The sequence below is a fragment of the Cherax quadricarinatus genome, chromosome 62, assembly GCF_038502225.1.
Source record: "Cherax quadricarinatus isolate ZL_2023a chromosome 62, ASM3850222v1, whole genome shotgun sequence".
In the NCBI taxonomy this organism is placed as follows: domain Eukaryota; kingdom Metazoa; phylum Arthropoda; class Malacostraca; order Decapoda; family Parastacidae; genus Cherax; species Cherax quadricarinatus.
Genome location: NC_091353.1, coordinates 8,718,278 through 8,732,698, shown reverse-complemented (window position 1 = coordinate 8,732,698; position 14,421 = coordinate 8,718,278). Strand labels below are relative to the sequence as shown.

General features: G+C 38.2%; 1 protein-coding gene across 4 annotated transcripts in view; it reads right to left on the bottom strand.

Moving 5' to 3' along the window:
- Positions 1–14,421, bottom strand: part of Vps11 (vacuolar protein sorting 11) — an 81,084-nt gene that overhangs the window by 39,842 nt on the left and 26,821 nt on the right. For all 4 annotated transcript variants that reach the window (XM_070098378.1, XM_070098380.1, XM_070098381.1 and 1 more), the window contains exons 6-7: positions 7,839–7,928; positions 3,762–3,889 (exon numbers count right to left, since the gene is read on the bottom strand). In XM_070098378.1, coding sequence (XP_069954479.1) covers positions 3,762–3,889; positions 7,839–7,928 — 218 coding nt within the window. The remainder of the gene's footprint in view (positions 1–3,761; positions 3,890–7,838; positions 7,929–14,421) is intronic.

Here is a 14,421-nt window from a genome sequence, read left to right as displayed (position 1 = left end):
CGATTGAACTTGAAAACAAATTCTGTATATTATTTAAAAGGACTGAAGTGGAAAATAAATTTTGGTATTAGCCATAATGTTATTTAGTAAGATTGTAGTGGAAGGAAATTTACCAAGAAAGGAAAGGTAGAAAGAAAAACCACAATGTGTGAGTGGTTATTAACCCTTTCAGGGTCCGTGCCGTAGATCTACGGCTTTACGTTCAGGGTCCAAACCGTAGATCTACGCCATGAGCTCATCTCACTTTGATAAGCTGTGAGCAGTAAATTTATGCCTAGATATGAGAGAATATATCTATGTGGTATGTGTGCTCCACATAAAACAAATCCTGCAGCATACAGTGCATAATGAGAGAAAAAAAAACGAGACCGTAATTTTCGATTAACCCTTTCAGGGTCCAAGGCCAAAATCTGAAGTCACGCACCAGTGTCCAAGAATTTTCCAAAAAAAAATTGTTATTTTTTCTTATGAAATGGTAGAGAATCTTTTTGTGAAGGTAATAAAACAAAAAGTACGAAATTTGATGGAAAATTGACGAAATTATGCTCTCGCGAATTTTGATGTGTCAGCGATATTTACGAATTGGCGATTTTGCCGACTTTGACTTCCATTTTAGGCCAATTACATCATTCCAGTCGACCAAATTCTTAGCTATTTTACTAGTATTACTTCTATTCTATCGATTGAGCACAAGAAATCGCCAAGTCAACTGTTTCAACTACAAAATAAAGTGATCGGAAATTGGTAATTTGGCCAATTTAACACAAAGTTCAAAATATTCCAATTTCAAAATAGCATCCAGAATAAACAATGTAGGCATTCCTGGCACTAAACTAACATTTCCTCGGTTCATTAGTTACGTTTTGAGGCTTTACAAATAAATCCCATTTTTATTTTTTATTTACATAATGAATTTTTATTCACACCAAAAAATAGAAGATTTACTGTTATGCAATATTGTAATAATTGTATAAATATCATCACCACATTTGTGAATGTATATTAGACCCACCAGCTGGCATGTATTAGACGTGTGAGGTCGTTTGTTTACTCTTGAACATCGACAAAAATTTAACATTTCCGCTACTTTGAGCTCAGTTTCAAGCCATTTCCGGTGCTAAAACCAATCAAAATCATCTCTATTTCTGTAATATGTCTTCCATTCTATCAAATGAGACCAAGAAATTGCAAATACAACTATAAAAAACATACGAAAAAACACTGCAAAGTTGCTGTTTTAATCGAAAATCTTGGTTTCATTTTTTTTCTCTCATTATACACAGTGTGCTGCAGGATTTGTTTTATGTGGTGCACACATACCACATAGATGTATTCTCTCATATCTAGGCCCAAGTGTACCACTCACAGTTTATCAGAGTGAGCTGAGCTCATGACGTAGATCTACAGTTTGGACACTGAACGCAAAGCCGTAGATCTACGGGACGGACCCTGAAAGGGTTAAAACAGCGATTTTGCAGTGTTTTTTTGTATGTTTTTTATAGTTGTATTTGCAATTTCTTGGTCTCATTTGATAGAATGGAAGATATTTTATGGAAATAGAGATGATTTTGATTGGTTTTATTACTGGAAATGGCTTGAAACTGAGCTCCAAATAGCAGAAATGTTAAATTTTTGCCAGTGTTCAAGAGTAAACAAATGACTTCACACGTCTAATACATGACAGTTGGTGGGTCTAATATATGTTCACAAATGTGGTGATATTATTTATACAATTATTACAATATTGCATAACAGTAAATCTTCTATTTTTTGGTTTGAATAAAAATTCATTATGTGAATAAAAAATCAAAATAGAATTCATTTGTAAAGCCTGAAAACATAACTAATGAACAGAGGAAATGTTAGTTTAGTGCCAGGAATGCCTGCATTGTTTATTTTAGATCCTATTTTGAAATTGAAATATTTTGAACTTTGCATTGAATTGGCCAAATTACCAATTTCCGGTCACTTTATTTTGTTGTTGAAATAGTTGACTTGGCTATTTCTTGTGCTCAATCGATAGAATAGAAGCAATACTAGTAAAATAGCTAAGAATTTGGTTGACTGGAATACTGTAATTGCCCTAAAATGGGAGTCAAAGACGGCAAAATCGCCGATGCGTAAATATCGCCAACACATCAAAATTCGCGAGAACATAATTTCATCAATTTTCCAGCAAGTTTCATACTTTTTGTTTTATTACCTTCAGAAAACGATTCTCTACCATTTCATAAGAAAAAAATAACAAAATTATTTTTTGAAAATTCTTGGACCCTGGTGCACACTTTGAAATTTGGCCTCTGGACCCTGAAAGAGTTAATATTACAGGATTATAGTCGGCACGCCTCTGGCAAGACAAGTTTTTTTGGTCACTCTGCCTCTGTGGGAAACAACTGACGTGTTAATAAAAAAATACATATACAGTGGACCCCCGCCTTACGATATAATTTCATTCCAGAAGTATGTTCAGGTGCCGTTACCGAACGAATTTGTTCCCATAAGGAATATTGTGAATTAGATTAGTCCGTTTCAGACCCCCAAACATACACGTACAAAAGCACTTACATAAATACACTTACATAATTGGTCGCATTGGAAGCTGATCGTAAGGCGGGGGTCCACTGTATATGGGGAGGTGTAAAACCCAAGAGGGTCATACAGCACCTATGAAATGGGTGGGATAGGGAGAAATCAGGTTTGATATGAGGAAGAGGAGGGCAGTTCTAACTGCTTAATTCAAGAGCCCTTCAACAGCAGTACTAAAGAACTAGAAGTGACACACACACACACACACACACACACACACTATGAAATGGGTGATTTTCGTTAACCACCACAGGTAGGTTCCAAACACCTGCTACTGTATAGGTAGATAGGTACTTACCTGGAGTACACCTGAAGAGGGTTTCGGGGGTCAACACCCCAGCGGCCCGGTCTGGGACCAGGCCTCGTGGTGGATTAGGGTCTGATCAGCCAGGCTGTTACTGCAAGTTGACGTAAGAGCCACAGCCCGGCTGCTCAGGTACTGATTTCAGGTGCCTGTCCAGCGCTTTCTTATTCTCTGCTACTGTATAGGTAGTTAAGTACTAATTCTCTGCTACTTTATACTGTATAGATAGGTAGGTACTGATTCTCAGCTACTGTATACAACATACTGAAATTATGCAGTTAACATTGTTCTGCATAATTATGTATTGTACATTATACAGAGCACTGTAGAGATTTGTGTGTGTCTGGATGAAGACTACTATTAATATTACTACTACTACAAAAAGTGACATTACTTTTTATTTATATTTTCATATGATACAGTACAAGAGAGTTCTTGTAATTTTTTTTAACACAATGGCCATCTTCCAAAAAAAGAAGAAGCAAAGTTTTTCTTTTTACATTTAGTAATTTATACAGAAGGGGTTACTAGTCCCTTGCTCCCAGCATTTTGGTAGCCTTTCAAGACACACATGGTTTACAGAGGAAGGGTTCTTCTCCATTTCCTTAGGCCATACAACAATAATTTTTTTTTTTAACAAACTAGCCATATTTCACCCAGGCAGGGTGACCTAAAAAGAAAAGAGAAAGTTTCTCTTTTAAAATTTAGTAATGAATACAGGAGTTACTAGCCCCTTGCTCCTGTCATTTTGGTCACCTCTTACGGCATGCATGGCTTATGAAGGAAGAAACAACAATAATTATAAACGACAAATAACAGCACAAACTACGTTACAACAATTCTGATGGAAATTAGTAATTTCACAACCAACCTGCCGACTGGTCCTCCCTTGTCTGTGGAGGCAACGATGAGGTATCCCCTGAACCAGGCCACCAGTGATTTCTCTCCCTCAAACACATAACATGATCCTCGACTGTCACTTGTATAGCTGTAGATGGCCTGAAAGATTTTTTTTATTATTATTAACACACTGGCCGATTCCCACCAAGGCAGGGTGGCCCGAAATAGAAAAAACTTTCACCATCATTCACTCCATCACTGTCTTGCCAGAAGGGTGCTTTACACTACAGTTTTTAAACTGCAACATTAACACCCCTCCTTCAGAGGGGTGTTAATGAAAGATATACATACTTAAGATGTGCAATGGGAGTGGAATCCTTAACACTGCTACTGTGTTGATAAAGTACTGAATACTTTGGTGCAGTGTGTGCAGGTTTGAATCCTGCTGTGGATTGAGACATAATGCCTGTAAATAATTTTGCCCATTTGTAAATTGTTAAGCACAACTACTAACATGTAATGAAAGGAAATATAACTGCATTCCCATTTTCTGTCAAACCACTGTCTCCCACTGAGGTAGGGTGACCCCAAAAAAAAGAACACTTTCACCATCACTCACTCCATCACTGTCTTACTAGAGGGGCACCAATACTACAGTTCAAAACTGCAAACGTTCCCACCCCACCTTCAAAGTGCAGACACTGTACTTCCCACCTCCAGGACTCCCTGAATACCTTCATAAATGTACTGTATATAAAACAACTGAAATGTATTAAGACAATCATTATAGTATTGTGTCACATCACATATTCTTTTTCAACAGATGAAACCTTCCTCAATGATGTACTGGTTCTGTCTCTTCTTAATAGTATTGTAGTTTTCTATTACAGTGGTACCCTGAGTTTCGTAGAACTCCCAACTCGAACAATTATGTAAGTGTATTATTGTAAGTGCTTTTGTAAGTGTAATTTTGGGGGACTGAAATGGACTAATCGAATTTACATTATTCCTTATGGGAACAAATTCATTCGGTAACAGTACTCGAACAGCTTTCTGGAACAAATTATGGCCAAAACTCGGGGTACCACTGTATTTATTTTCACCCCACTGTAAAATTACTTAAATACATGTACTTTTATTGTAAAAATTAAATAATATTGTACTGCAATTCATTAATCTCATACACAAGCCCATCAATGGATACTCTCTCATCTCTCTTAAGAGATGAGAATTTCCCAATCTGAACATCAAGAACTTTCTTCCCTCTACTCCCAGGAGCATCATGGGCTGGAGAAATGCTTACACAATGATTTGAGATTGGCATCCTTGGTACAACAGTACAGACAGTATGTTAAGTACAGCAGAAACAATAGCACAACAGGTGGACTGGGTCTTAAAACCAGCCCGGGCATCCGTCACTTATCAGGTGGGCTCATTAACTGCTGAGGGCCACAGGGTTGTTTTCACTGCTCAACTAAGGCACACTCCATTTTTATTTCAGTGTTTCAGTTTTTCATGACTTTTCTCAGCTTTTTTTTTTATCCAGCCCAGCAGCCCACCGGGCATTGCCCAAATGCCCGTATGGCCAGTCTGCCGCTGGGTACAGTTGCTGTACCCAAGAAAGATGATAATCTGGGGCATGATGAAGTGCCTACATCCATCAAAAGATGTAGAAATTGAGGTGTCCCATGGCTTAGTTGGTAGCACGCTTGGCTCACACACTGAGTGTCTGGGGTTCAATCCCAGGTACAAGTGGAAACCTTAGGCATATTTCCTTACGCCTGCAGTCCCTGTTCACCTAGCAGTCAGTAGGTACCTGGGTGTTACTCGACTGTTGTGGGTGGCATCCTGGGGGGTGGTAGTATACCTTAGATAGGGCTGCATCTTGAAATTATCTGAGGTAACATAACATTTAATCTGTAAAACTGAATGTGTAAAAAAAAAGTGTTTTAGTTAAGAACTATCACACAGTGAGCCATAAAAAAAAAAAAAAGATATCCACTCCCAACTAGGGCCAGTCCCTGACTTTCACAGACTAATAAGATAGTGTTTGGGTAGCAGTGCCTAATACAGTACAGCACATTATTATACTTAAAACTAAGCACTAAACCAGCAGGGCCATTCAGCACTGCACAGTACAGTATGGTCCCGCTTTATGGTGTTTCGCTTTACAGCATTTCACTAATGCCGCGGTTTTTTAATTATACCCATTCTTCATTTATTCTGACTTCCTACAATAAACACATTCACACTCACTATAAGCTAAGGACTGTATATGTATTTTTTAGGCCTACCTCTCTTGCTCACTTAATACAGTGGAACCTCTACTTATGAGTACATCCACGTGTGAGTTTTTCCAGATACAAGCAGTTGCTCAGTCGATTTTTTGCTTCCAGAAGCGAGCGAAATTTCCAGATACGAGAGGGCCTCAAGGGAGGTTCCTTGACGCTGGTGAAGGGCTCTTGTTCTTTATCTAGGGAATTGGATCTCAGTTGTTTGTTGGACTATCTTATTGAAACTTGGGCAATGTATGATGGAAAGATGCTTCTTAACGTATACCAAAAATGAAAGAAACCGGACCATAAATAATGGAGTTCACTTCTCAACCATTAGCCTCCCCTGAGCGGTATATTTTCGTATGGTTTTTATGGTTGTATTTCTGATTTTTTGGTCTCATTTGACAGAATGGAAGATATACTACAGAAAAAGATACCATTTTGATTGGTTTCATGACAGAAAGTACCTTGAAGTTGACCTCAAAGTAGCAGAAATATTCGATTCTTTGGCGATGTTCAAAACCTGTCTGACTGGCACTGCCCCTCAACCTTCACATATTGGAAAACTCTTCAACATGCTAGCAAAAGTGGGAGCAGATATCATGAGGTAGCAGTGGCAGACAACATGAAGCAGCAATGGCAGACAACATGAGGTAGCAGTGGCAGACAACATGAAGCAGCAATGGCAGACATGAGGTAGCAGTGACAGACAACATGAAGCAGCAGTGACAGACAACATGAGGTAACAGTAGCAGACAACATGAAGCAGCAGTGGCACACAACATGAAGCAGCAGTGGCAGACATCATGAGGTAGCAAGGAAGACAACATGAAGCAGCAGTGGCAGACATCATGAGGTAACAGTGGCAGACAACATGAAGCAGCAGTAGTAAATTATAGCATAAAGAGTGTAGCAATTAAGTGTAGCATTAAGAGTGTAGCACTTATAAGTCACGCTGTCTGACTTTTTTGGGTTATCCTAGGTTCTCTACACATGTAGCCAGGAGCAGGAATGGCCACTGTGGTGGCCCTATAAACTCCAACAACAACAATGGCCGGTGTTACCACCACTAGCCACATACGTAATGACATGTATTTTATTCATTCTAGTGTATATATCATGTTTCTATGTTATTAATATTGTTTATTATGTCATATTACATGAACTGTGATAGATAAATAAGCCGTAGAGTTGATATTAGGGAAATTATTGAAGTATTTTCTCGTCCCTGGAATTCCACTGGAACGAATTAATTTCATTCCAATTAATTTAAATGAGGAAAACTGACTCTGCAAACGAGCAAATCCAGATGCGAACAAGGTCATGGAACGGATTAAACTTGTAAGTAGAGGTTCCACTGTATATAAATAACAAAAAAAGGCACAATACCGTGACTGGAACGATACACAAATAACCCGCACATAGAAGAGAGGAGCTTACGACGACGTTTCGGTCCGATTTGGACCATTTACAAAGTCACAGTGTGAGTTTGTAAATGGTCCAAGTCGGACCAAAATGTCGTCGTAAGCTTCTCTCTTCTATGTGCGGGTTATTTGTGTATCATTCCACTATATATGATAGTGTAAACATGTTATCAGGCTTTTATATGCATTTGAAACTGAGAAAAGTCTATTTTTCGCTTTACAGCAATTTTTGCTTTACAGCAGTAGCAAAGAGCCTAACTTGCTGTATAAACAGGGCCCTCCTGTATGCAAGGCTTGGAAAAATCATACAAACCTCTAGGATCTCAGACCATTCACTATTAATCCCCAATTTAGTTACTGAGGGAGTGAAGTTAAGTATTAAAAATGCAAATATAATATAATACTCACATCAGATCTGGCCACAAGAAAGTGGTGTTCCTGCCGACCATCAGCCAGGGTGGCACAGCCTGGCTGGCAACCCACCGAGTCCAGTTCTACCTAGTGACATAAACACCCACCATCTTAAATTTTCATTTTTTAAAAAACTACCTTTATTTTTTAAGTTTATGTTGTAAATGGTTCAGAAAACCTAGGTGATGAAAAATGGAACACTGGTGCAGCATTTAAGAATCATTATTATAGAAACATTTTCCCAGCCAAGGGCTTCTACAGTCCATTTCAGAGAAGAACGGTGGAAGATGAGGAGGAGTTTGAGGTCATCAGTCCCTCAGCCTGGAGTTTATGAGTTCGGTTTATCAATCTTGAGGGAATGACTATCTCAAACTCCTCCTCATCTTCCACCATTCTTCTCTGTAATAGACTGAAGAAGTTACTTTGTTGCACTACTGTCTCATTCCTTTTTAGAGTACAAGATGCCCATATTTTTGCAAAGTACAATTAACCTAATAAATCACCACCTCTATGTACAATACAGTGGTCACCAGTGTATGGAATCCCCTTATATTCCCCATATTCCTTCCATGTACAGTACCTTGTACTCCCCTCTTAATCAACATGTTATTCATAATCAATTACAACCATTTATTTCCTAGTAACCTATTCTTCTACAGATGCAACTCAAAATCTAATATAAGGCTTTGCCTTTTCCTCTATAAGACTTTTTTTATTTTTATCACATCAGCTGCCTGATACCAAGGTACAGTGACCCCCAAAATTTAAATACATTTACAATAACTTGTTCAATACCTATCTTGCAAAAATAATTCAAACATACAAATACAGAATCTAAATGCTCTGCATAACTATGGGCTTTCTGCATGCATAAATGTCACCCATCACTGTAAAACATTGTATTTATTTTATTTATTTATTTAGTAATTTAAGCATACAAACAGAGGTACAAAAAATACAGGTAAGAGCAGTATGCCAAAGCCACTTATATGCATAGCATTACGGGTTGGCTTAAAATTAACTTAAGATTAACTAAGCAATGATGAAATCAGTGATAAAACATTATTGTAAACAGATAACTATAAAGTACAAATGAGTATTACAAAGACAGGTCATATGGTTGCATGCATTGCTGTAGTGTAGTGTATTTAAAAAAAATAATAAAGTTAGATTGGGTCCTAGGTTTAACATTTGTGTGATATAATTGTGAGTAACATATAGGATATACAATTTATAAGGTTCAGTTATTCAGTATTTATTTGGTTTTGAGTGAGTAAGTGATCTTTGAGAAGAGACTTGAATTTATAAACAGGTAGTGTTTCTTTTATATTTACAGGTAATGAATTCCAGATTTTAGGGCCTTTTATGTGCATAGAGTTTTTGCATAGCGTGAGATGGACACGAGGAACATCAAAGAGTGATCTGTGCCTTGTGTTATGGTCATGTGTTCTGTTGAGGTTGGCAAGGAGATGTTTGAGGGGAGGGTTAATATCAGAGTTAAGTGTTCTATGTATGTAATAGGTGCAGTAATAAGTATGGATGTTTTGTATGGTGAGTAGGTTGAGTGTTTTGAATATTGGTGGAGTGTGTTGCCTGTAGTGAGAATTTGTTATCATTCTAACTGCAGCCTTTTGTTGGGTAATTAGTGGTCTGAGATGGTTAATTGTTGTTGAGCCCCATGCACAAATTCTATAGGTGAGATAGGGGTAAATAAGAGAGTGATAAAGGGCCAGGAGGGCTGACTGTGGAACATAGTACCGTATCTTCGATAGTATGCCTACAGTCTTGGAGATTTTCTTAGAAATTTGTTGTATATGTGTATGAAATTTGAGTCTATTATCGAGGTGGATTCCTAGGAATTTTCCCTCTGTTAGCTCTGTGATAGGTGATCCGTTTATTGTTATGTTAAGAGGTACATCTGTAGCTCTGTGACCAAACTGAATGAAGTAGGTTTTGTCAATGTTTGGTGTAAGTTTGTTAGTCCTCATCCAGGTAGATATTTTCTGTAATTCGGTGTTTACAGTATTGGCTAGCGTGACTGGGCTCGGGTGAGAGAAGACATATGTAGTGTCATCTGCAAAAAGTGTGGGTTTGAGTAATTGCGAAGCATTTGGTAGGTCATTTATGTATAGGAGAAAGAGAAGAGGGCCAAGGACACTTCCCTGTGGGACACCAACTGTAATTGGTTGTGCGGAAGAGCTTGCCCCATTTGCGTACACATATTGGCTTCTGTTGCTGAGGTAAGACTTGAGGTAGTTGAGGGAGTGCCCTCTAATACCATAGTGTGACAATTTTACGTGGAGCAAGTCATGGTCAACTGTATCAAAAGCTTTACGTAAGTCAATGAAGATCCCCAGTGGGACTTCTTTTTTCTCTATTGCAGTGTATATATGTTCTAGCATGTGTATAATAGCATCATTAGTATTTTCATTAGGCCTGAATCCAAACTGGTAGGGGTTGAGAATGTTTTGGGAGATGAGGTAGGAGTAGATTCGTTTATGAATTAATTTTTCGAAGATTTTTGAGAGAGGGTGTAAATTGGATATTGGCCTATAGTCATGTGGAGATGTCATGTCTGAGGGCAATGTGTGGTGTGAATATAATGCAGAGAATTCGTAGTTTGGAAGTTAGGAGGAGGTGCGGGATTACCAAAACTGTTGTCCAGAGGGCTGAGGAAGGGTTGTTGAGGTGGTTCAGACATGTAGAGAGAATGGAGCGAAACAGAATGACTTCAAGAGTGTATCAGTCTGTAGTGGAAGGAAGGCGGGGTAGGGGTCGGCCTAGGAAAGGTTGGAGGGAGGGGGTAAAGGAGGTTTTGTGTGCGAGGGGCTTGGACTTCCAGCAGGCATGCATGAGCGTGTTTGATAGGAGTGAATGGAGACAAATGGTTTTTAATACTTGACGTGCTGTTGGAGTGTGAGCAAAGTAACATTTATGAAGGGATTCAGGGAAACCGGCAGGCCGGACTTGAGTCCTGGAGATGGGAAGTACAGTGCCTGCACTCTGAAGGAGGGGTGTTAATGTTGCAGTTTAAAAACTGTAGTGTAAAGCACCCTTCTGGCAAGACAGTGATGGAGTGAATGATGGTGAAAGTTTTTCTTTTTCGGGCCACCCTGCCTTGGTGGGAATCGGCCAGTGTGATAATAAAAAAAAAAAAAAAGTTATTCAACTCTGTTTGGTCTCCTCCTTTATGGATCGGGGTGACCCTTGCTATTTTGAGAACTGTAGGGAAGGTGGAGGATTCAATGGATTTGTTAAAGAGTGTTGCAATGATTGGTGATAGTACTTGTGACACTTTTTTGTATATAAAGGGTGGTAAGGTATTTAAATCTCCTGCCTTGTTTTTCAGTGCGTTGATAATAAGGGAGACTTCGTATGGGTTAGTCGGAGCTAGGAACAGTGTGTTCGGGTAGTTGCCAGTGAGGTAGTCATTTGGTGGGGTATCTGAGCTTGGGATTTTATTGGCAAGGTTTTGACCTATAGTGGAGAAGAAATCATTGAGTCTGTTTGCTGTTTCTGTTGGTGGGAGTTGGGGTTCATCTGATTTTGCTAATTTTATTTCGCTATGTCGTGATATCTTTTTTGTTCCCAGAATTTCTGATAGGGTCTTCCAGGTCTTTTTTATATCACCTTGTAAGTTGGATAATCTGTTCTCATAATACAATTTTTTTGCCCTTCTTATCAGGCTGGTTAGGATTGACGAGTAACGTTTTGTTTGGTCTCTGGTTATGTGACCCATTCTGTACTGTTTTTCATATCGGTGTTTTGTATTTATGGATTTGAGAATGCTGGGTGTTAGCCAGGGACTGTTCAGTCTCTTAGCTGTCATCTGTTTAGTTTTTTTAGGGCAGTGCTTGTTATAAAGGTATTGGGTCTTTTTTAGAAAATTATTAAAACATTCGTCAATATCTGTATAGATTTCTAGCTCAGTGTGCCAGTCAATGTTTGTTACTGCTGTTGTGAAGTTATTAATGGCTGCCTCATTGTGAAGTCTGAAGGTGACTTTAGTAGTGTCTTGGGGTATTTTACCAAGAGTTGTTATGAGGAAAGTAGGGTAGTGGTCTGTGGTATTATCTGTAATTATGCCTGATTTTAAAGGGGATATGGTGTTGGTCCAGATGTGGTCAAGTAGGGAAACACTAGTCTCTGTAACTCTTGTAGGTTTTGTTACTGTTGGTAGCAACATGCAGTTACTCATTGTGTTTGTGAATTCAGTAACGTGTGGGTCCTGGTCTTGCAGGAGATTTATATTGAAGTCACCTGAGAGTAGTAAGTGATCTTTGTTCATGTGTGCATCAGTTATCATACTTCCTAGGTTTTGACTAAATTGGTTAATGTTTGATTGTGGAACTCTGTAGATCTTTATCACTGTGAGAGGTTTTTGTAGGTATTTGGATTTGAATTTAGCTATTATATATTCCCCATGTTCATCCCTTGTGCAAGTATTAGTGATACATTCTAGTTGGTCTGAGTAGTATATAGCAGTGCCACCCCCTTGTTGGTCTGGCCTACAGTTGTGTATGGCTGTGTAACCAGGAATGGCATAGACATCTGTACTATCAGGCTTTAGCTAGGTTTCAGTTAGTGTAATGATGGACATATTGGCATGCAAGGAATTTAGTAATGCTAGGAGGTCATCATAATGCTTGCTTAAAGATCTGATATTGTAGTTAAAGATAGTTATGTTGTTGTTGGCTCTGAGAAGTGCCTTTGATTGTTCTGCTGTGTAGTAATTACAGTAACTGTTTGAATCATTTAAGTCATTAAATAAGAGGTTGGTATCAGGATCAATGCTTGTAATCATAAGATTTGTAGTGAATCTATAGTTAGAATTAAGTAAAAAATAAAGTAAATATTCTAAAGCTAAAAAAAAAAATAGCACCTGAATTATTTAACAAATGTAAAAATAATGAGCTAAGGTAGTTTTTTAAAGCTAAAATAAAGGAGACAATATAAAAGGGACTAAAATAATTTGTGGTGAACAAATAAAGTGATGATCAAATAATGGAGCTTGGGAATATGATAGTAGGTAGTACTTTAAAGGTAATTCTTTAAAGTTAGAATTATAGTATAAAATTATAATATAAAAGGGACTAATATAAGTTGTGGTGAACAATAAAGTGGTAATCAAATAATTGCACTAAGGTCTAATATAATGACTTTTGTGGAGTCTATGTTTTGAGCTGAAAGAAAATATTATTTTTATTATTTTTTAACACACCAGCCATCTCCCACCAAGGCAGGGTGACCTGAAAAAGAAACACTTTCACCATCATTCACACTATAACTGCCTTGTCAGAAGTCCACAGATACAACAATGTATTATTATTAGTATTATTTGTAGTAATATTACTATTATTATTATTATTATTATTATTATTATTATTAGGGGTGATAGTGTTGCAGTTTTATAACTGTAGTGTAAGCATGCCTCTGGCAAAACAGTGATGGAGTGAATGATGATGAAAGTTTTTCTTTTTCGGGTCACCCTGCCTTGGTGGGAGATGGTCAATGTGTTAATAAAAAAAATATTCTTATTATTATTATAAATACAGACAGAGCACTAGAAAATATGTGTTCACTTACAGTGTAACACTGCAAGACTGAGTATCAATAAGAGATAACACTTTTGTAGATGAATGGTTCAGAGAACTGACATGTTGATAAATTAGACACATGTGCAACTCTTGGGTATCTTTATTGAGGAAACGTTTCGCCACACAGTGGCTTCATCAGTCCATACGTAGGAGAAACTTGAAGAACAGGAGGAGAATGAGGTAATCAGTCCCTCAACCTTGAGTCGATGTGTTCAGTCCATCAATCTTGAATAGAATATGGCATACGAGCGGAGAAGCAGCTTATAAACCGTATGGCAGGAGAGGTGTAGCAGTCATAGGTGGTGTCACATTTGTTCAATGTGGAAGTAGGTCGTGCCCAAGAATTAGGCAAGCGAAGAATTCCTAAGTATTAAGATCCCAAGAAGTTGCAGTGTCTGACAGGTTTGTAGATGAATGGTTCAGAGAACCGACATGTTGATAAATTAGACACATGTGCAACTCTTGGGTATCTTTAGTGAGGAAACGTTTCGCCACACAGTGGCTTCATCAGTCCATACGTAGAAGAAACTTGAAGAATGGTTCTCTGAACCATTCATCTACAAACCTGTCAGACACTGCAACTTCTTGGGATCTTAATACTTAGGAATTCTTCGCTTGCACGACCTACTTCCACATTGGACAAATGTGACACCACCTATGACTGCTGCACATCTCCTGCCATACGGTTTATAAGCTGCTTCTCCGCTCATATGCCATATTCTATTCAAGATTGATGGACTGAACACATCGACTCAAGGTTGAGGGACTGATTACCTCATTCTCCTCCTGTTCTTCAAGTTTCTCCTACGTATGGACTGATGAAGCCACTGTGTGGCGAAACGTTTCCTCAATAAAGATACCCAAGAGTTGCACATGTGTCTAATTTATCAAGAGATAACACTACAAGACTGGGTATCAATAAGAGATAACACTACAAGACTGGGTATCAATAAGAGATAACACTGCAAGACTGGGTATCAATA